Source organism: Alosa pseudoharengus, unplaced genomic scaffold (assembly GCF_046254945.1).
Source record: "Alosa pseudoharengus isolate Yale_2024_CS ecotype anadromous, Long Island Sound unplaced genomic scaffold, YU_APseudo_1.1 YU_APseudo_1.1_scf_3, whole genome shotgun sequence".
Taxonomy (NCBI): domain Eukaryota; kingdom Metazoa; phylum Chordata; class Actinopteri; order Clupeiformes; family Clupeidae; genus Alosa; species Alosa pseudoharengus.
In genome coordinates, this window is record NW_027468718.1 from 246,926 (window position 1) to 271,110 (window position 24,185).

The 24,185-nt window shown below is 42.3% G+C and overlaps 1 protein-coding gene across 1 annotated transcript in view; it reads right to left on the reverse strand.

Moving 5' to 3' along the window:
• cpap (centrosome assembly and centriole elongation protein) overlaps positions 1 to 24,185 on the reverse strand; it is a 98,145-nt gene that overhangs the window by 68,992 nt on the left and 4,968 nt on the right. The window contains exons 2-6 of the mRNA XM_076262880.1: positions 16,204 to 16,457; positions 7,714 to 7,798; positions 5,133 to 5,309; positions 4,434 to 4,527; positions 1,691 to 1,784 (exon numbers count right to left, since the gene is read on the reverse strand). Coding sequence (XP_076118995.1) covers positions 1,691 to 1,784; positions 4,434 to 4,527; positions 5,133 to 5,309; positions 7,714 to 7,798; positions 16,204 to 16,449 — 696 coding nt within the window. The 5' untranslated portion in view covers positions 16,450 to 16,457. The remainder of the gene's footprint in view (positions 1 to 1,690; positions 1,785 to 4,433; positions 4,528 to 5,132; positions 5,310 to 7,713; positions 7,799 to 16,203; positions 16,458 to 24,185) is intronic.

Here is a 24,185-nt window from a genome sequence, read left to right on the forward strand (position 1 = left end):
TGAATTCAGATTAGGCAAGCAGAGGTAGAAGTTTGTGGCAATCGCCTTGTTGCTTTGCACTTTTAGTTCAGTTTAAAACGAACAACTTAGTATCCAAACAACACCATTCAGATCTAAAACTTTGAAGAAAAAAGTCCACCGGGATCAGGGGCGTCACTAGACCTTATTCACTGGGGCACGTGCCTTAGTAAAAGTCTCCAGTGCCCCAGTAAAATTCTAGCGCTGCTCTCGCTGGAAACGGCATTCATGAGCGCATCTCCGTGCCTGCTTTAGTCATGACTCGAGCCTGTCACTTACCAGCCAATAAAAAACAAACAAGGAAAAAAAGAAAGGGGCCATAATAGCCAATCAGGAAATAGCACCTCTGTAGCTGGGTAAGATTGAACGCAACAACCAATGAAAATCATTCACATGATTCTTCCGAGTGTTTCGTTGTACTGCACACACATACACTGTGGATTGTGGAATCACTTTGAGCATAGAGTAAGTCGTCCCCTGTTTTAATGTTACAACAAATTCACAACTTGTTTGACAGAAAATATGACAAGTTGATCGATGTTAGAGAATGTTGCCCACATAATTAGCATCCGTGTTCTAATGCTTAGCGTCAAATTTGTAGCCTAAATTTAGCAACAGTTTACCAGCTTGTGCTCTCTCCCTGACACACACACTCACACCATGCGTAGGCTGCATGCACACATGCGGACAATTAATAATGATTTACGTATAGTGTAGAGAGTCCTGTAAAATTAGCCTATACTGTTTGTGAAGCTGTCCTACTGTAAAACTAAACATAGCCTTCTGATAAACTATTCAGAGATGGACATCAGAAAATTCTTCCTGAACAGAGGCAGAGGGAGAGGAACAGTGAGGAGGGATGAGGAGGACGAGGGAGGTATGATAATTGCCTTCATTAACGGTAACATTAACATTTATGTTAAAGTGCTGTGATTTGATCAAGGGTTTAATGGCAAACTTAAATAAGTTTGCTGCATTTGCAAATGTAGCCTATAATAATCTACACAGACTCTGTGTAGATTATAGGATTTGGAAATTATCACCAAAAGTCAATATGAAGGCTTTAGTAGGCTAATTAAGATACAAAGAACTGCAGTATTGCCAGGATGACTATAGGACCCTTGCCTGGGAGGGAAGTATATCTCAATTTTGACTAAGCTTTCCCTTGTGTTAGTAGGAAAGCCTGTTAAATTCATGTAGTGAGCATAGGCCTACTTATGCCTATGTGTTTGGATGTTGCTGGCTAGTGGTTCTTAGAACAATTGAGGGAGAGAGTGCTGGTCCTATAGTATGACAGTGACAATAATGATTTTGAAGCTTGTAGCCTACCCGTAGGCTAGCCATTTATTTCATATTGCGCGCACATTCTTTTTTTTAATGTATTGGGAGTTGGGGGCCTGTGCCCCAGCAAAGCTCTAGGTCTAGAATCGCCCCTGACCGGGATGTTCGCTTTCACTTTATCAATCCAGTTGCAGTAGGCCTAGATCCCAACCACAATTGATGAACTGCCCTACTTTTATATTGATGCTACAAAATTTGTGGCTGGTGCTACAACACTTTTAACCTCTGTAGCACCAGTGCTACTTGCAAAGAAAGTTAACGCACAGCCCTGGTGTGCGTGCGTTTCTTTGTGTGTGTGTGTGTGTGTGTGTGTGTGTGTGTTTGAACAGACCTTTCCCTTCTGCCTCTCCTGCTCCATCTTCAGCTCTTCTTCCAGAAGTTCCTCAAATGTGTGAGCTCTCCGTCCTACACCAGGCCTTATGGGCCTGCGCACACACACACGCGCACACACACACACACACACATTTATAAAGCTCTCAGTCCTTAACCAGGCACGATGGGCCTGCGCACACACACACACACACACACATTTATAAAGCTCTCAGTCCTTAACCAGGCACGATGGGCTTGCACACACACAAACACACATTTATAAAGCTCTCAGTCCTTAACCAGGCACGATGGGCCTGCACACACACACACACACACACATTTATAAAGCTCTCAGTCCTTAACCAGGCACGATGGGCCTGCACACACACACACACATTTATAAAGCTCTCAGTCCTTAACCAGACATGATGGGCTTGCACACACACTAGAGACCGACCAATCGATCGGCCAGCCGATTTAATCAGCCGATTTTTGCTATTTTTTAATCAATCGGCATCGGCCGATTTTCTTATTTGGCCGCGCCGATTGTAAGTCAGGCACATCTGCGGGCAGCTACTTGGAACACAGCACGAGGTTTTGAAAGAGACGGTCTATTTAGAACTAAGAAAATCTTTGGTTTCAAGAAGAGCAAGACTGTCTACAGGTAAGGCATCAATTTTTACATTCCAGTGTCCCAAAGTCGTATATTTTCTCTTATGATTTCTCTTATGGTTGTAATCTGTGATGTTGCTTCATTTACCGAAAGTGCGTTGGGAATGCGCCGGCAAGCCCCCTCAATGCTGGACCCCGTTTCTCGAAAGCATTGTTGCTAACGAGTTAGCAACTTAGTAGGTTGCCTATGGGAAATTGCATTGCAACCAAGAAAGTTGCTAACTTCGTTAGCAACGACACTGTTGAGAAACACACCCCTGGTGACCAGCGTGATATTTCGATCTAAACTATAGTAACGGACAATCTAAGTGAAAATTTAACAAAAAGAGGACGCAAATCTAACATGTGGACCCTTTAGAACACTGTCACCCATGTCCATTTGTTTTCAACTGCATTTGCACCTGACGAAGTGACAGCAAAATAATAACTTCATATAGCTGGACTTACCCCACGTTTTTGTCTGTTCTTGTGGCAAAGCATGTTTATAATCCAATGCTATCATGTGTTTCTCTATGGCAAAGCATGTTCATATTCCGGTTTTGAGATCCTAGCAAATTCCTGCATGGCATCCAATTCAAGGCTCACATTGCATCCCAATTTGTTCAACAAATAAACACCTTTTTTGCCTTTACTTTGTTCATGGCAATGCAGTAAAGAGTTGAAAATTATTATGACTGCATACACACAGGCACGCAGGCTAACAAGCAACCTCGGGTCAAGTCAGGTCAGATCAGTTCGTGTCACAGATATGGAGCGCAGAAAGGTCATTTTTCATCACTAAATAAAAAATGGCATTTATTTCCGTAAATCACACAGCAAATATTTCTGTAAATTGCTCAGCCCCAGAGTATCCCTCCAACATGGCAATTATATTGGCCGATTCAGGACAGTCTGCCCTACACACACATGAAATGCATGTAGAGCTGTGAGCTTGCAGTGGTGAGATACATGTCGAAATATAATAATTTTTATAATACACTTTTTATATTTTAATTCTTTAAAAATAAAAATAAAATCAATGCTAGTATTAATACATGAAATGTATTAAACTCTCCTGAAAAAAACAATATATAATATATGTGTGTGGCACTTACAATGACCAGAATAAATCCTTATGAATAAAGGTAGTGAAAATGCCCTAAAAACAGCTTAGGGTTCTAAGGGTTAATTGATGTGATATAATGATGACTAAATGCATGCCTATAATGGTTTATTAAACATCATAGTCATTTATTTCGTCAGTCATCATGTCCATGTTAATGAATAGGAAGGACACCTAAACCATAGCCATAAACCACAATTTCGCACAATATCTGCTGTGAGTCCCTATGCGTGAGTCACGAGCTCCTCCCAGCTGACTCTGGCAGATCACGTGGACAGTCAGTTGCGTTCGATTATTTAATAAATAAATGTGAATTACGAATAATAATAAAAAGCTTCTACCTAATGTGTCTATTTTTTATATAAACTGTAAAAGAAAACACATTTATTCCCGCTGTATTCTCCATAAAGAGTAAAGTAAATTATGTACTTATTTCCGGAATTGACGTCACTTCCTGGACTCTGAGGCTCGTCTAATGGGTCTGAGGTCTCTCAATGACTTAACCCCTACTGTGATGCGTAGTGTACCTGTCCAGTGTTGGTGCGTAGTGTACCTGTCCTGTGTTGATGATGTGTGAAGTACCTGTCCTGTGTTGATGATGTGTAGTGTATCTGTCCAGTGTTGATGATGCATAGTGTAACTGTCCTGTGTTGATGATGTGTAGTGTACCTGTCCAGTGTTGATGATGTGTAGTGTACCTGTCTAGTGTTGATGATGTGTAGTGTACCTGTCTAGTGTTGATGATGTGTAGTGTACCTGTCTAGTGTTGATGATGCAAAGTGTACCTGTCCAGTGTTGATGATGTGTAGTGTACCTGTCCTGTGTTGATGATGTGTAGTGTACCTGTCCAGTGTTGATGATGTGTAGTGTACCTGTCTAGTGTTGATGATGTGTAGTGTACCTGTCTAGTGTTGATGATGCAAAGTGTACCTGTCCAGTGTTGATGATGCAAAGTGTACCTGTCCAGTGTTGATGACACGTTACATACCTGTCCTGTGTGGATGCCTCTTGTGTGGGCTCTGGTGACTGACTGTCCTGCTGGGCAGTTGTGCTGTTGGAGCTGGAGCTTCTGGGATATGTATCTGCTTTTGTGAAGCAAAGACTCAGTCAGGAAGCAGATACATATCCCAGAAGTAAGTTAGTTTAATTTGTATAGCACATTTACATATCCCAGAAGTAAGTAAGTTAGTTTAATTTGTATAGCACAGACACATATCTCAGAAGTAAGTAAATAAGTTTAATTTGTATAGCACAGACACATATCCCAGTATAGTATTAGTATAGTATTAGTATAGCATAATATAGTATAGTATTAGTATAGTATTAGTATAGCATAATATGGTATAGTATTAGTATAGTATTAGTATAGCATAATATAGTATAGTATTGTAGTCCCTTGTAACAGAATAGACATATGTAAGTCACTTTGGATGAGGAGTGTCTGCTAAATGTGTGTGTGTGTGTGGGTGTGTGTGTGTGTGTGTGTGTGTGCATAGCCTACCCAGAGTCCATGGCTCCTGTGAGCAGCGTGTGTGTGTGTGTGTGTGTGTGTGTGCATAGCCTACCCAGAGTCCATGGCTCCTGTGAGCAGCGTGTGTGGGTGTGTATGTGTGTGCATAGCCTACCCAGAGTCCATGGCTCCTGTGAGCAGCGTGTGGGTGTGTGTGTGTGTGTGTGCATAGCCTACCCAGAGTCCATGGCTCCTGTGAGCAGCGTGTGGGTGTTTCCGTCTCCGATGAAGAAGCTGCAGTAGAGCCCCTCCCACTCAGCACTGGGCCCCCCCCACTCAGCACTGGGCCCCTCCCACTCAGCACTGGGGACTCTGGGTAGCCCCTCCCACTCAGCACTGAGGAGTCTGGGTAATCTGTGAGGTAACAGTAAGCAGAGTTAGTAGAACTGTCCTATAATGTAGAATGTGTGTGTGTGTGTGTGGGTATGTGTGGGTGTATGTGTGTGTATTGAGGTTGCATTGAGGTCGTGTCAGTCAGAATGTGTTTCCTATACATTTACTAATCTGTGGCGGCCCGCCACAAGATCAACACTGACCACCACAGAGTAATGTTCTATGTTGTGCTATTTAAATGAGATCAAATCCTTTCATTGAGCTGCACTTTTCAAGCCTCTCCTGGCCCCCCCACCCCCCGCTCTCTCTCATAACGGACCCGCCACCCCTCCTCTGCATTAGGGCTGCACGATATATCTAAAATCTATCGTTATCGCGATATCAACGCTTGCGATGGACATACCGCAAAGATTACTTAATTTTCGATAAATTTCGATACATTTTCTGTGCCGTGCGCATTGCAGTCTATGGTGTATTCACATTCTGAATGTCAACATATTTTACCAAACCAATGCTGTCATGCTGCCCGAGAAGCCCGTCGATCCCCTACCTGTTAAGGTGCGCGGTGTTTTAGGTGTTGAGGCGGGAGCTAAGTCGTGATGGCTGAAGATAGTGAGTCGAGCAAGGTAGGCTACACTTGGGTGAAGAGGAATTGGTGACTAAAAGGAAAAGCACCTCTGTTATATGAAAATATTTTGGTTTTATAAAGGATGACGTGTTACAAACACAGCGCCAAATGCGTCCTTCTCCACCGTGTTAAAATAAACAATTTCTTTCGTTATCGTTATAGGATCAGAAGATATCTGCCCTTCACTGTAAGGCTTGTATTTCATGATTTGCATTTAGCAAAAGCCCCAGACAGCAGCAGAGAGGTAATCAGGATTCGTTATTTGTAAAAGTTGTTTAGCCTACTTCTTAGCCTGGACTGTGCGATCGCAGCCCCTTACTTTCACCTTCCGCTGCCCTCGTAGTCGGCATGCCGGTAGCCTAATAACGTGGGATGCGCAGCATATAAGGTTACAGACTGGGCTACTTAAAATTTCAGATGAGTGACCGCCGCGATATAGCTTAAGTAGCTTTTTTGCTAGGCCCAGCGAAGGTGGAATATTCCGCTGGTTGGTGCACAAGTGTTCAGATTGGCTGTCTATCCGTCTTTTAGGAGGATTTTCTTGGAGCAGATCTTCCACACAACTTCGATAGCCTAGTCAGGTCTCTTAGCTGTCCACTTTCATCAGGCCATATATATCCTAGGCTACATAATATTTAAAAAATTTATGTAGAAAATTATACATTTATTTCTGTAATTATACACGGGTTTCCCGTTTACCAACAAAACTAGATGCGCGCGCAGCCATGGGGCAGAAGACGCTTGGTGGCCGTCCACAACGTTATAAATTTAACCTAAATAGTCGGCTGCTGTAAGCTACAATCAGAATTTTTTGTATACCCCTGTTGTCTCAATGATAATAACATCTCACTTCAGGATATATTTTAGAGTTTGCCGTTCATTTGCATTATTAATATAACATCATAATTTGTCATTTTTGGCGAAGACATGCATTCCGTTAGGGAAATTGAACATATTGAACATTCTCTAACCATTGTGATTTCGAATTGGTGCAGACATTAAGAACATTAAATATTTAAATATTGCAAGTTATATCGTTATCGCAGGACTCAATGATGTTATCGCATATCGCATGTTTTCCTAATATCGTGCAGCCCTACTCTGCATGCACATTTAACAAAACAATAACAACTGTTGAAAGATTGTTGTTGGCACATAGAAACATTGCACAGAAGACGACTGGCTAAATTGGTATTAAATCCGCTTAGCATCGTGACCATGCTGCGCAAATTTGTTCAAATCTGCTGCATTCAAGTTAACTTTGCTAAGGTCTTATCACAACATAGTAAATTGGGGAAACTAAACTAAGTTAAGTTATGCAATCAAGCCGTATCTCTAAGCTAACGTTAGAATACTGTTTGGATGTCGAGCTTAGCATGCTTACTTACAGCTGCTTGTCAGTTTCTAGTAGGGTACTCATGCAGGGCTCATTTTATTGACTCAGACTGAATGTTTGCAAAATCCCGATGTAAATGGAAAAGTGTTTTCCAAGACTCAAAAGGGCCCAAGGAGAAGTAGTATGAACCTTTATTTTAACTAACTACATAGAAAACATTATGAATTGCATCCACACATTAAGCCTTCCTCCCTCACAAACATCTTAAAGTGACAGGAACTCAATTAGACCTACACACCTACAATGTATTGACATCAAAGATACCTGTTAAAGTTTAGCTCACAGGTGGGATGTGACCTATGCTATTAAGCTTGTAAAAAATAATGTTCAATCATTGAGGTTGTCAGTCAGAATGTGTGTGTGTGTGTGTATGTGTATGTGTGCGTATGTTTGTCACTAACCTGTCAGCTCCATTCCCAGAAGTCTTTGCTGATCCTTCTGATGGGCCTTCAGCTGTTCCTGCATGTGCTGCTGCCACTGCTTGAGCTGGGTTACAACACACACACACACACAACACGCCCACACACACACACACACACAACACACACACACACACACACAACACACACACACACACACACACACACAACACACACACACGCCCGCCCACACACACACACACACACGCACGCACGCCCACACACACACCATGCATGCACACACACAAACACACACACCATGCATGCACACACACACACACACACACACGCCCACACACACACACACACACAACACACACACACACACACACAACACACACACACACACACACACACACAACACACACACACGCCCGCCCACACACACACACACACACGCACGCACGCCCACACACACACCATGCATGCACACACACAAACACACACACCATGCATGCACACACACACACACACACACACGCCCACACACACACACAACACACAACACGCACGCACGCACGCACGCACATACACAACACGCACGCACACACACAACACGCACACATGCACACACACACCATGCATGCACGCACACACACACAAACACCACATACACGCACCAATGCAGACACACACCATGCATGCACGCACACACACACCATGCATGCACGCACACACACACAAACACCACATACACGCACACACACACAAACACCACATACACGCACCAATGCAGACACACACACATGCATAACATACACACAAACATAAAGACACGCCACACACACACACACACCACCGTTTTAACACACACACACACACCACCGTTTTAACACACTGATACACACCACCGTTTTACACACTGATACACACCACCGTTTTAACACACTGATACACACCACCGTTTTAACACACTGATACACACCACCGTTTTACACACTGATACACACCACCGTTTTACACACTGATACACACCACCGTTTTACACACTGATACACACCACCGTTTTACACACTGATACACACCACCGTTTTACACACTGATACACACCACCGTTTTAACACACTGATACACACCACCGTTTTAACACAAATGGAAGATTCCAACTTGGACACACTGATACACACCACCGTTTTAACACAAATGGAAGATTCCAACTTGGACACACTGATACACACCACCGTTTTAACACAAATGGAAGATTCCAACTTGGACACACTGATACACACCACCGTTTTAACACAAATGGAAGATTCCAACTTGGACACACTGATACACACCACCGTTTTAACACACTGATACACACCACCGTTTTAACACAAATGGAAGATTCCAACTTGGACACACTGATACACACCACCGTTTTAACACAAATGGAAGATTCCAACTTGGACACACTGATACACACCACCGTTTTAACACACTGATACACACCACCGTTTTAACACAAATGGAAGATTCCAACTTGGACACACTGATACACACCACCGTTTTAACACAAATGGAAGATTCCAACTTGGACACACTGATACACACCACCGTTTTAACACAAATGGAAGATTCCAACTTGGACACACTGATACACACCACCGTTTTAACACAAATGGAAGATTCCAACTTGGACACACTGATACACACCACCGTTTTAACACACTGATACACACCACCGTTTTAACACAAATGGAAGATTCCAACTTGGACACACTGATACACACCACCGTTTTAACACAAATGGAAGATTCCAACTTGGACACACACCACCGTTTTAACACAAATGGAAGATTCCAACTTGGACACACTGATACACACCACCGTTTTAACACAAATGGAAGATTCCAACTTGGACACACTGATACACACCACCGTTTTAACACAAATGGAAGATTCCAACTTGGACACACACCACCGTTTTAACACAAATGGAAGATTCCAACTTGGACACACTGATACACACCACCGTTTTAACACAAATGGAAGATTCCAACTTGGACACACTGATACACACCACCGTTTTAACACAAATGGAAGATTCCAACTTGGACACACTGATACACACCACCGTTTTAACACAAATGGAAGATTCCAACTTGGACACGCCACACACACCACCGTTTTAACACAAATGGAAGATTCCAACTTGGACACACTGATACACACCACCGTTTTAACACAAATGGAAGATTCCAACTTGGACACGCCACACACACCACCGTTTTAACACAAATGGAAGATTCCAACTTGGACACGCCACACACACCACCGTTTTAACACAAATGGAAGATTCCAACTTGGACACACTGATACACACCACCGTTTTAACACAAATGGAAGATTCCAACTTGGACACGCCACACACACCACCGTTTTAACACAAATGGAAGATTCCAACTTGGACACACTGATACACACCACCGTTTTAACACAAATGGAAGATTCCAACTTGGACACACTGATACACACCACAGTTTTAACACAAATGGAAGATTCCAACTTGGACACACTGATACACACCACCGTTTTAACACAAATGTAAGATTCCAACTTGGACACACTGATACACACCACCGTTTTAACACAAATGTAAGATTCCAACTTGGACACACTGATACACACCACCGTTTTAACACAAATGGAAGATTCCAACTTGGACACACTGATACACACTTCAGCACCATTGACCTACTTGTGTTATTGAGTGACTGTGTGTGTGAGTGAGGTATTTGTGTGTGTGTGTGTGTGCGTGAGGTATTCGTGTGTGTGTGCGTGAGGTATTCATGTGTGTGTGCGTGAGGTATTCATGTGTGTGTGTGTGTGTGCGTGAGGTATTCGTGTGTGTGTGTGTGCGTGAGGTATTCGTGTGTGTGTGTGTGCGTGAGGTATTCGTGTGTGTGTGTGTGTGTGTGTGCGTGAGGTGCTTTGTGTGTGTGTGTGCCTGCTGAAATTTTAGGGGCAGAGCCAGGTCCTGCTTTGCGTGTGTGAGTGTGTATGTGTACCTGCTGTAGTTTGAGGGGCAGAGGTAGGTCCTGTGTGTGTGTGTGTGTGTGTGGATTCAAAAGGAAAAACAGCGGAAAACTTGATACACTCTGCTGGTTTTGGGGTCTGGTCAGACTGGCCAGATCTGAATGACCTTTGCACCCGAACAGGAGTGTCACTGGAGTGGGTGCGGTCTGACTCTGGGACTGTGATGGTCTCACTGCCGTCAAAGCAACAGCTACATAGGGTGGTCAAAGCCATCTGCTTACATCTGCAGGTGGCCGGCGAACTCTTATGGACTTACACCAACATCAACAACAACAACACTGGACTGGACTGAAACTTCAGGGAAAACTTGCATGTCTTCCCTTTGCTGACAATTCTGTGTCCCACTCATTCCTCAAGAACACTGCACTCAATGAGGACATTTTCACATTTACAGTTAAAGGCAGATTACAAGTCCTCCCTACTAGACTCAACCTCTCCATCTGGTTTCCCACAACTCAGGTTCCTCATTGCTTGCATCACACCTCAGAACATATCACTGAAACACTGTCACACATCCTAAATGGCTGCCATGCCTACAAAGGAATGTACATAGCACGCCATGACAGAATAGTAGACCTCATAGTGAAAGACATATCAAACCATTTTCCACCCTCAGTAAGAATGTACAAACATTCCCAGGTAAAACCATCCATGTTTCAGCACTGCAATAGTAACTCTAATACTTTCTCACACCTGGTTGCCAATACACCAGATGTTGTTATTATCAATGAGGAGTTCAGTGAGGTGTTCATTTTGGAGATAGGCTGCACCTTTGATTCTAGCATGGAGGAGGCTTTCTACACCAAGGTAGTTAAATACCAACCACTCCTAAACACCATCTCAGAGTAGGGCTGAACGATTTATTGCATTTGCGATAATATCGCGATATGATGAAACGCGATTTTCAAAACGCAAAGGCTGCGATTCGTAATATGTGACGTCAACAAAACGCATTTATACTTGCGCTTGACGATGTGCCACCGACTCTTAACACTGACCACTAGGGGTGGGCGATATGGACAAAAAATAATATCTCGATATTTTTGCCGATTTTAACGATAACGATAATTAGACGATATCCATTAAAAATTTGTTTTTAAAAGTCTGAGTTACTTAATCACTGATGATAATAATGGGCACAATGTTGAATGAAAACAGTTCTTATTTATGTAACATTCTTAACATGTAAGTTTTCAAGTAAAAACAATTCAAAGACATACAAAATACTAGTTGAACTAGTGTAAGAGCATTGAACTCTGAGTAAACATTCAGTTGTACACCTCTGCTGTAATGTAAATTGTGCAGCATACAAGCAAGATGAAATAATAATAATAATAATGAACAAATAGCATTTGTAAACAAAGTGCTTTGATCTGTAACATATTGCACACAACCATGTGTCCTTACGGCCTTATTGTCTTACAACCTATGGCCTTATTGAACAAATACCTAACTTCAAGTACTGCCCAGTAGATTACACAAAAATACAAAGGAAAATCTGCCCAAAAGGTGCACTTCCAAATCAGATTATTAGAGTCAAAAGCAATTAGAGTCAAAAGCAAGCAGAGTCAATAAACAAGGTCCACAATTTACAGACAAATAAAACATTGTCACACTTATTACAGCACACACTGGCATGGACAGATGCTAGAACTTTATAGATAATAGAACATTATAGAACATTATAGGCCAACTGCTCACTGCTCACATGTAGATTACTTGAAATTGTGAGCCAAGAACACCAGTCTGTTCACAGTGTCAGGTTTAAGTGCAGCCCGGTGACATGTTACAACATTTCCACCAGTGCTAAATGCCCTTTCTGAAGGGCTGCTTGAGGCAGGGATGCAGAGATATTTTCTAGCAAGTTTCCCCAGTCTGGGGAAATTGACCTCCTGTGATTTCCACCAATCAAGTGGATTAACGTCACTGTCCACCTCAGGTATCATTAAGTAGCTCTTGAGCTCCTTTTCAATGGCAGAGGCCAGTGACTCCTCTCCTCCGACTTTGTGTTTTTTAAAGTAACTCCCAAAAGACTTTTTAGTCTTTTTTGCTGCCTCCCTGGTGTCATCACCACCACCACTTGCTCCACCTTCTGCAGCTGTAGTCAAAGCTGCAGCAGTTGAGGGGCCTGAGGTAGGGCTGTCTTCCACCGTCATAGCCATGAGCTCAGTGGTTATTGTTGACGTAATGGCTTTAATCTGGTCATCATCATTGTACCGGTTTTTGAAGCGGGGGTCAAGTGTGGATGTCAAACTTAACGGGTCATCCACACAGTCTTCTTTGTACTTGGTGTTCAGGTACTCCAGGATGGTTGTTTTTATGTGTTTGGTTAGATCTGTGTCATCAGATTTCACTGCCAGGACCTCAGAGTTGAACAATGCCAAGACAGGTTTTAAGTAGGACACTGTAACAAGTTGCTCACCTGAAAGAGCATCTGTAAACTCTAACAGAGGACTAAGCGCTTTGCTCACTGATTCCAGCACATCAACATCTTGCCATGTTGGAATAAGATGCCTGCGCTTTTTGTCTGCACCCAGCACATGACGAATGGCCTTTTCTTGCTCAATAAATCTCTCTATCATGCGCTGTCTTGAGCCCCATCTTGTTGGCGATTCTGTGATGAGTTTATGGTCTGGGAGCTTCAGCTGATCTTGGGCAGCACTAAGTGCTCTACTCATTTTCCAGCTATGGGGAAAAGCTCCAACGACCTTCTTGCAAACTCCAATAGCTCTGTCTACTCTAGGATCCCTCATGCTCCTCTCTGGAAAACATTAAATACAGAACAACATTTATTGTGAGACATTTTCACAGTTTAATGATGTGATCTTTACCCTAAATTTGTATGCATTTGTTTATTGCAGTTATGATTTTGTCTATTACAGTTTAATTACTGTTAATTTCATGTAGGCCTAGTATTTGTTCAATTGTCAATTTCAACCTAGTGTACAAGCTTTGCCTATTTTTGTTCCTTTATTTGTCATTAAGGTACAAACAACAAAATAACTTTCAACATCAACTGCATTTCATAGAAGCAATCAAAGTAGGCCACTTACCAATGGCAATATGGAGTCTGTGCCCAAAACAAGGTAGCCTCGTCCAGCTGTTAACTCGGAGTGCACTGACAACGTTTGCACCGCTGTCTGTGGTCATGCAAACCATACGATCTTCACTCAGCGACCATGATGCGAGGGCATCCTTTAGACCTTCAGCAATGATGTCGCCTGTATGGTCATCTGGGAAGTCAAATGTCTTACCACCTGTTGCTTTTCTTTTCGTAAGGCACCTTTCTGCTAAACGACTCCACTAAAGTTTGCTGACTGTGTTGTGCAGCGGGTACCTTAGCCGATGTTGGCTTTTCTTGGGCAGCGGAGTCTCGAAGCTTTTCATACTCTTGGTATTCCTTGCTATGGTTGGTCCGCAGGTGGTGAAACAAGTTGGTCGTCGAGCTGCTTTTAACAGCAACATGTTTCCTACACACTTTGCAGAGTGCCGTCTTTTGAGCAACATCAGTTTTCTCAAAACCAAACCACTTCCATGCAAGTGAGGTTGAGCCACGTTTAGCAACTAAGTCATCCGAAGTAGATTGCGAGGCTGTGGGTGTCTGCATGTTATCTCCTTCTCTCAAATGTTTAGCCTAACCACGTTCGCTAACCAGTGTTTACATGTAACTTGCGGCCATGCGGTGACCATGCCTGTGAGAGGGATGACGTATAGGCCCACTACAGCGATCATGTGACTTGCCCTGCTGCAGACAAGGGCAGCTGCACGCACCTCTGAATGTGTGGAGTTTAAATGCGTGTTTTGAAGTGTTTTTTTCGGAGTAATTTGAATACTCGATAATGTGAATTTGCACATCGTTAACACAACAATCACGATATTATCGCAGACGATATATATCGCCCACCCCTACCGACCACTGAAGAAGCAAAAAATGTAAACAAGAGGACCAGCTAACAGTGTCAAGATCTGATCACTAGAGCTACTTTGGTTAAAAATAAACCTCTTCATTACCTTTTGTTCGAACCTGCCATGCCCCTGGTTCTAGTTCATAAATACCCTGTGCTGCTACTCTGGCTGGTAACTTCGTTCACTTGTCCAGCTGACGATTAAAACTCCACGACTGTTTAGTCATCTGTGCACTGGGGACTTTTTTTACTGGAGTACAGTGACAGTGGGGGCATTTGCATTTGCGGCACAAACATTTCATCACAGGTAATGAATTGATGCATAATGTTATTCTCAAGTAGTTGACACAGCTAACCACCAAAAACCCAGCTGTTCTAACATTAGCTTACCAGCTAAGGCTCTAGGCTACATACATGCTGCTAACTGCTGATAACTTTGCCTGTTTAAAGAGTTTTGTCTCCGCGATTGGCTTTGTTGTGATATGAACAAACTAGTTAATTTGCATGCATGCGTATTGCGCTGCGGTGTTGATGATGCTAACCTTTAGTTAACACCGAGCCGAACGGTCATTCGGCCGCATTTATTTGGCTACAACAATCTACAGTAGTTTGTTCCGATTCACGTGCAAGTAGCCTACAGAGGAGAGGAGCGGGTCTGTGTGTGTGTGTGTGTGTGTGTGTGTGTGCGCGCGCGTGTATGGAGAGCACAGGACAAGGAGAAGCCGTGTCAGTGCCACTACATGTAGACCTATTTGTTAGCTAACGAAAGAAGATCATATCTACATGAAATAGAAACAAAATAGAAACGTATCGAATCATTAAATGTTTACAAGGCTGGAAGTTCAACAAATATAGGACAGGTCTACTAATGTGATTAAAATAGTTAAATAAAAAATATTTCATTCATCAATCTTATTCAATGACCTAATGCCATCATAACATAGGCCTGGGCTCCAGGAAAGAACAGTTTATGTTTAACTTATCTAATTTTGTGTTGGTCATACTATAGAATAATATATTGCTTGTCTTTGTTGAATAAGACAGAAGATAAAGAGCTTAAAAATAATCGCATATTGCATCGCAATCGCAATATTGGTGAGAAAAATCGCAATTAGATTTTTTCCCAAAATCGTTCACCCCTATCTCAGAGCTAGGCTATAGGTGCAGACTACTCGTATTCATATTTGGTAGCCTAGGACACGTACACAGGCTGGTTGTAAGAGGGCTGCAACTACTTGGGATGGCCAAAGGGAGGGCTAAACAGTTTGCAAAGTACTGTGCCATCTCTGCTATTATTGGCAGCCGCCACATATGGCGGAGACGTTGCTACTTATACCCTTAAGAACTGAGTATTGTGCTTGTTAAGTTATATATCACATAAGTTAAGTGACATTGTGAAGACCTGGTGCATGCTACTGGTCCATAGGTTTGCATGGGTATTGTACTGCATTCTTAATATGTGTGTCCCTGTACCATTTTCTTTATGTGGACATAAATAAATGGTTAAAATGTGTGTGTATGTGCGCATGCATGTGTGTGTGTGTACCTGCTGTAGTTTGAGGGGCAGAGGTAGGTCCTGTGTGTGTTGCAGCATCTCGTCCAGGCTCCGGGGTGTGTGTGTGTGTGTGTCCGTGGGGAGGGGGGAGGGGGGCAGGGGACTGAACTCCGAGCAGAAGGAGGAGTCTAGATGTCGAGGGGCGGAGCTGACACTGCTGCAGGGCGTGACTAAACTGTGCCCCATCCAATCAGAGAGCGGATATGGAGCTAGGTGCGGCTGCACAGGAGATGACATCACAGGATCTGTAAGAGGGTAACGGTGCGTTCATGGGCATGGGGAAAACATCATCATCACGTCACTACATGTGGGAATAAGAGGTGCGTTCATGGGCATGGGGAATACATCATCACGTCACTACATGTGGGAATAAGAGGTGCGCTCATGGGCATGGGGTAAACATCATCATCACGTCACTACATGTGGGAATAACGGTGCGTTCATGGGCATGGGGAAAACATCATCATTCACGTCACTACATGTGGGAATAAGAGGTGCGTTCATGGGCATGGGGAAAACATCATCATTCACGTCACTACATGTGGGAATAACGGTGCGTTCATGTGTCAGTGAAAACATCATCATCACGTCACTACATGTGGGAATAACGGTGCGTTCATGTGTCAGTGAAAACATCATCATCACGTCACTACATGTGGGAATACCGGTGCGTTCATGGGCATAGGAAAAAAACTTTTTTTACCTTTTTTACCATTTACTTTCCACTGTGATCAGTGCAACTGGCTACACCAGATGTGATCGCAGCATGTAGACCAGTCTTCTAAACTATGTTTGCACGTTGCCAACGGAGCGCTTCAATTATGCGCCCGGTGTAGCCTCCCTGTGAATCGCTTGCTTGTTTGTTTGAAGTGCCTGTGTAGGCTATACTTCTGTGAGAGGGGAATCGTGCCTGTGTAGGCTATACTTCTGCGAGAGGGGAATCGATGTAAGCTACTTTGATTTCAACTTGGTAGTTGTAGTCTACGCGACTAAAAAGCATGTCTACTTGTGTGTAGGTCTAGTATCCAAACAATCCAACTCTAAATCTTGCGAATTATCCTTGCGAATTGAGCAAGTGATAGTTTAGCCTAAAGCGAAAGTATCTTCCGACCGAGCCGAGGTGCATTCATATTAGGCAAGCAGGTAGATGTTTTTGGTAATCGCCTTTGTTGCTTTGCATTTCCAGTTTAAAACGAAAAACGTAGAGTTCCTACAACACCTGTCAAATGTAAACCCACTTTATGCTTTATGCGCAACATAACACTAGTCTCGCTTAGTAGCCTTTACAAGAGCATTATCTGTTCCGAAAAAAACTTCGACACTTTAATTAGGGCTGCTTTAGCCTTGGACCTTCAGCGATCTTCAGTAGGCTACTGTGTACAGTGCCACCTGTGGTAGTATAGAGTAACCTGTGGTAGCTCTATACAAAACATATTGATCTCAATGGTGCATTTTGCCCATGTTCAGGGTGGAAAGTAAAAAAGAAAGATTTGCATAAGACAAGTCAAATTGGTGTCTTTAAAAAGAAGGGATCGTGGAGAATAAAGAAAAAAATATTTTAAAAAATCTTTGCATATTCCTCGAAGGTGTTTGGGTGCTCTGAAAATGATAACCAAAATTGTTTTTCAGACTTGTGAGGTCTGCTGTTCAGACCCTGAAGGGATTTATTTTCTGTTCATTGCTTTTTGTGAGAGTGTTTCTACTTATCTCAGTAAGGAAAATAAATCAAGAGCCTATGTTAAGTACAAATATGTCTTCTGAAGGCCTAAACAGAGCCCAGCCAAAAACAATGGGCTCAACTTTGAGGGACAGCTATGACCATACAGGGTCATCCAGACCAAACGTGACAATTTTGCCACATACTATTCCTATTTACGTACCAGCATGCAAAATGTGAGCCTCCTACATGGTTTAGTTCTTGCGCTACGGGCTTGTGAACTTTGAGGGGAAAAAAAAGAGGCTGAACAAAATCAACACCCCCTCCCCCCGTAAAACTGGCTGTATCTTGTAAAGTATTGATCTCACATAAAAGTAATTTTACAGTGTGTCTCCTGGGTAACATAGGTACACCTGGTAATTTTTTCAGATTTTTTTGAGACCTAAGTGTGTGGGCCCTGGTTGAATTGACGTGGAATGACCCCCATAAAACAAACAAAACTAGGATTTGGAGGAATATATTGACTGTTTGTGTTTCTGGTGAGGATTTGAGATTGCATTGAGTAGTTTAAATAAAACAAGATTTCGAAATGGCTTGCATAGTTTGTATAGGCTATTAATGTGTTGTATACTGTTAAGTACATGCCTAAAATTGTGGTCCATTTGTGGAAAAACACTTAAGTTAAAACGAACTGAGTATGAGCTGGTAACTGACATTTTAAACAAAACGCCCACACACGACTGAACGAGGGGAGGCAGCGCGACACCATGCATATATATATATATATATATATATATATATATATATATATATATATATATATATATAAAGTATATATTACATTACATTACATTTAGCTGACGCATTTTTAACCAAAGCGACTAACAACATGGTGAATAGTTTAAGTTTTAAAGCAATTCTCTCAACAAATTTAGGACAATTTAAAAACGGTAGAGTACAGTAAGAATAAGTGCATCAGTGAGTGCTGTTTTTAAACAGTTGAGTGTCAGTTCAAGACGGCTGGTGAGTGCTAGGATCAGCAAGATTTGTTGTAAGTGGTGCTATGAGAGGAGATGTTCTCTGAAGAGCTGGGTCTTCAGAAGTTTTTTGAAAATGGAGAGGGATGTCCCTGCCCTTGTAGGAACTGGCAGTGTGTTCCACCAACGAGGAACAACAGATAAGAAATGTTTGGATTGGCCTGAGCGTACCGGTGGTAGAGCTAGACGTCGTTCGTCTGAGGAGCGCAACGGTCTGGAGGTACCGTATGTCTATGGGCAGATGACGTAACGCCTGTTTTTTCCGTAATTAAGTGTAAAGCATAGCATCTGACTTCTGCTACAACACCGAGTCATGCCACATGCAGAAGTTTTCTGACGATACTGCAATTGTGGGGTGTATCAGGGACGAGCAAGAGGAGGAGTACAGGAGCCTGGTGGAGGACTTTGTGCAATGGTGCAAACTCAATCACCTTCAACTCAACACTTCAAAGACCAAGGAGATGGTGGTGGATTTCCGCAGGTCTAAGCCCGCTCTGCTACCAGTCTCCATTGATGGGGTCAATGTGGAGGCGGTAAGCACCTACAAGTATCTGGGTCTCCACCTGGACAATAAACTGGACTGGTCAGCCAACACTGACGCACTCTACAAGAAAGGGCAGAGCAGGCTGTACTTCCTGAGGAGGCTGCGGTCCTTCAATGTGTGCAGCAAGCTCCTCAGGATGTTCTATCAGTCTGTTGTGGCCAGCGTCCTCTTCTATGCAGTGGTATGCTGGGGAGGAAGTACAAAGAAGAAGGATGCTGGGCGACTTGACAGGCTGTTAAGGAAGGCTGGCTCTGTAGTGGGAGCTGAACTGGAGTGCATCACTTCAATATCTGACAAAAGGACCCTGAACAAACTGATCAACATCTTGGACAATGAATGCCACCCACTCTACAGCACTATTAAAAAGCAAAAGAGCTTGATCAGCTGGAGATTTCGATCACTGACTTGCGCAACAGACAGACTGAGGAAGTCATTTGTCCCCAGGGCCATTGAACTGTTCAATGCATCACTAAAGGGAAGAGGAGAGATAGACTTCTCTGCTTAGTCTGTCCGCCTCTCCACCCTCTCCATGTTTGAGTACTGACTACCCACTACTGCTTTACTACTGTTTTACCACAGCCTAATGTTTTTACTACCGCTTTCCTGCTACACTGTTTTTCATGTTTTTCATGCTATATTAGCACACATGATCAATGGCTTCTGCTACAATAATACTGAATGGCTGTAACCCTATTACCTCAACCTGTTTCTGCACTGACGTAGTTTTTATAGTTTTTTATATTACCTTGTCTACATTATATTATACTTTGCTCTCCTATTTGTCCATATTATTTATGCTGGTCTCTAGACCTTATTATTGCACTGTTGGACTAATGCTGGACTACTTGTTGCACCTTCACCATGACACTCACTCTCCGAGCACCTTACCGTGCACACTTAACTTAAGGACTATTGTTGGACTACTTTTTGCACCTTCACCAGGACACTTACTCTCTTGAGCACCTTACCATGCACACATAACTAAGGGACTCCTGTTGGACTACTTTTTTGGCACCTTCACTCTCACTCTCTTGAGCACCTTACCATACACACAGAACTACTGTTGGACTACTTTGCACCTTCACCAGGATACTCACTCTCTTGAGCACCTCACTTTGCACACAGAACTACAGGCCCTGTCATTACAAGCGTCTCATACTTGACCACCCTTAAGCACACTGTTTCCTTTACATTTAATTTATATAGTATTTTTAGTTTTGTTAGCTTTTCTTATCTCCTACTGTCTCTATTGTACAGTGGTGTTTGGTTATATGTTTATACTTATACTTATATTTACCATTTGCTGTAAGTGCATGTTGTGTGTGATGTCTGTATGCTACTGAGACCCCCTGAATTTCCCCTTGGGGATCAATAAAGTATTTATCTATCTATCTATCTATCTAAAGCTGAACTGAACTGCATTTCTCAACTAAAACAACACATGCCAGTGGGGCACTGAACATCATTTTATTTCAACATGATTATTTTTGTACGTAAAATGTATTTGGTGTTTTTCATATTTTAAGGTGAATAGCAAAATGTCCTGCTGTGTGACTGTAACATTGATGACTCATCAAATGTAAATATTAGTAAAATAAAGTAGATATGTTTGGAGCAGCTAATAAATGCCTTGGCATTATTTTGTATGTATTTACTTAGTTAATTTAAGTTTTAAAAATGCTAAAAAGTACTAAGATAATATTTACAGTTAGCCTGGTGGGCCATCCTATATCATTGAAATGTATAGTCTGGAATCGAGCCATTCACCTCGCTTAATCCAAGGGGCGGGCAGAGAATTGTCTTTCAAACTGCCTAGGCATGCAATAGGCCAGCGCTATGACCATATCCGTATCCGGTTGGCAAAACGGCAAATACATCCTTCTTCGAAAGGAATGACTTAAGTGCATTGTGTTGCACAAGTCCAACTCCTCCAAAGTTGACGCCAACGCCGATTCAAACAACCGCTCTTCGTTCGCCATAGCCACCTTCCTTGTTGTTCACCGTCGCAGGACTGTCGTTATCCTGTTAAGCCCGCCTTAAGACTCTCTAACAAAATAGAGCGCTGTGATTGGATAACATCCACGGTGTTAGCCAATAGAAATCCCTATGGTTTGCTACTAGACGTACAGGCTGAGCAAATGAATTTGCCGCCGCTAGGGTGCATCTAGATTTCTAGGCTAATTTACAGTACATTTAGTTTTGAAACACAAATGCTGTCCTGCGGTGTGACATAGGGATATAATATTTTTGTACTGGCAGTTACATGGACAGCCATAGGGGTCCTTTAGTCAAGCCCCCTACCAGGAAGTCCCCCAGATGTTTGGATGTGCTAAGAAGTTTAAAAGGTGAGTATTAATCTCTTATTAATTTGATAAATTTCATTATTTCTGTCAAACCATTAAAGGAAAATTCAGGTTTTGGTTAGTGGTGTTCGTTGATGTTCCAAAACAAGTAGCGTAGCGAAATACAGTTTCTGTCGTCTTTTATTTGCCATTTTGTAAAATCCCATTGATTTCTGTTGGAAGACTCATTGCACGTTGATATTACTGCGCCACCATCTATGCTTCAGGCTCAAATATTGAGCGGATATATTTGATACATTTGATACATTGCACCGATATATTTGATTTTAATAGTCAACGAACACCACTAACCACTCGGTGAGTTGCACAGTTTTGAAAACGAACGTTAAGGGTTGTTTTAGGACATGTTTTACAGTATGCCCATTGCCAGCCACACTGAGAAGTCAAAGGCAATTCAAAACGAGTCAGAAAAGTCGAGACAGGACCAATCGTCAAAATTTCGGTGTCCACCACTCTAGTTCATCCAAAACAAACCAGAAAAGGGCCTTAAAGTGCTAAAAAACGGAATTTTCCTTTAACGTATCCATTTTTGATAGTCCTGTGGTGTGACTGATCTAGTTCGAGAAAAAAGAAAAACATTTTTTAAAAAAGAATCATATTCAGGTTTAAAACAATGAACTTATTCAGTTACTGTAATGCCCAAGGTCAGTCTTGTATAGCAATTCTTACTCAAAATGGCTGCAAAGGTTAAAGAGTCCTGTAGTGTGACATAATTAAGTCAGATGTCTAGCTAGATTCTCGTCTGTTATGTTTGCAATATTAAACATAAATATCTCTGTCTCTATATATATATATTAAACAAATATTATAGTTATATTAAATATACCTATATTATGCATATATATTAAACATAAATATATATCTGTCTTCATTTGTTTGTTGTATGTGTATGTTAACAGTCACTGATCATTGTTTTTCAAGTGATTTTTGTCAGTTTTTAGGCATGAGCAAAGAAAGGAAAAGGAGGTACCGGGAAAGGTTAGCACAGGATGAAGCCAGGCATGAGGAGATCCTTAGGGAGCAAAGGAGAAAGTAAATAAGTTTATAATAGGAAAATTGAGTTGGTGAAACATTCTCTAAGACGTACAATTGTATAGAAAACATGTAACAGCTATCTCTGTTCCATCAACAGATATCAAGAAAAGAAAGCTAAAGGAGAAATTAGACCACGAAATATAACCAGCCTCCCAAAACATAAGAGAGCAAAGCTTCGTGAGGAATGGAAGAAGACAAAGGCAAGGAACAGGAAGAAGAAGAAGGATCTGGCAGCCATTTTGGATATTACTCCCGAAGAACTTGATGTGTCCTTTAGTCCAGTTCATCTTTCTCCTGCTCATGGTTCTATTTCCCCAATTCCAAGTCCCCCCCAAGAGGTTTGTCCACCCAAGTTGACAGCAAAAGTTAAGAGGCTGGAAAGAGAAAACAAGGAGCTAAAAGCAATGCTCGATGACATGAAAAAAGCCAATAGTAAAATGAGGGTTCAAAACCATCGCTGGTATAAAGCTAAGAAAGCACGTCAACCTACTCTCAGATCTTCAACGAAAAGAGCTGCGACACAAAAAAACGGCAAGTCACCAACTTTCTTTCCAGGGATGAAAACAGCAAGTCACCAACTTTCTCTCCAGGGATGAAAACAGCAGGCTCTTGGCAGGGATGAAAACAGCAGGCTCTTGGCAGGGAAAAGAGATACTGTGGGCCAGAAAAACAACAAAATGCAGCGGCGGGTTTTGACCAAAACCATGAGTGAGCTGTGGTTCCACTGAATGGACTCTGAATGGTATCTATCATGTCGTACCATCAGTTTGCTCGCTACAGGCCCAAGCACATTACAGAGACCAGGCCAACAGATAGAAATACTTGTGCATGCTACCAGCATGAGAACATGCGCTTACTGATACATTACAGAGACCAGGCCAACAGATAGAAATACTTGTGCATGCTACCAGCATGAAAACATGTGCTTACTGATTGACTCTTTGGTTTTTAAAGGCATGATTTCAACCAAAAGCCTGTCTAATCTTCTTTCCTCCATTACTTGTAACACAGAGGAACAAAAATGTATGTACAGGCAGTGCACCAACTGCTGTTTTGATGAGGTGCGTCTCAACTCACACAATCCTGATGAATTCTGTAGGTGGGAGCGGGTTAAGGTGACTGTAGGGGAGAAGGTGTTCACGAACTGGGCTAAAAAAGGGGTTGAGGGAACGCTGGCAGAGACCTTCCAGCGTGACCTGGAGTCAATTGCATCCCATCAATTCAATTGGATGCACCAATCAGCCAAAATGAGGGAGTTAAAGGAGAAATTGCAAGAAAATGATTTGTTGTTGCACATTGATTTTTCTGAAAATTATGGATTCAAACTAGGGCTGCAC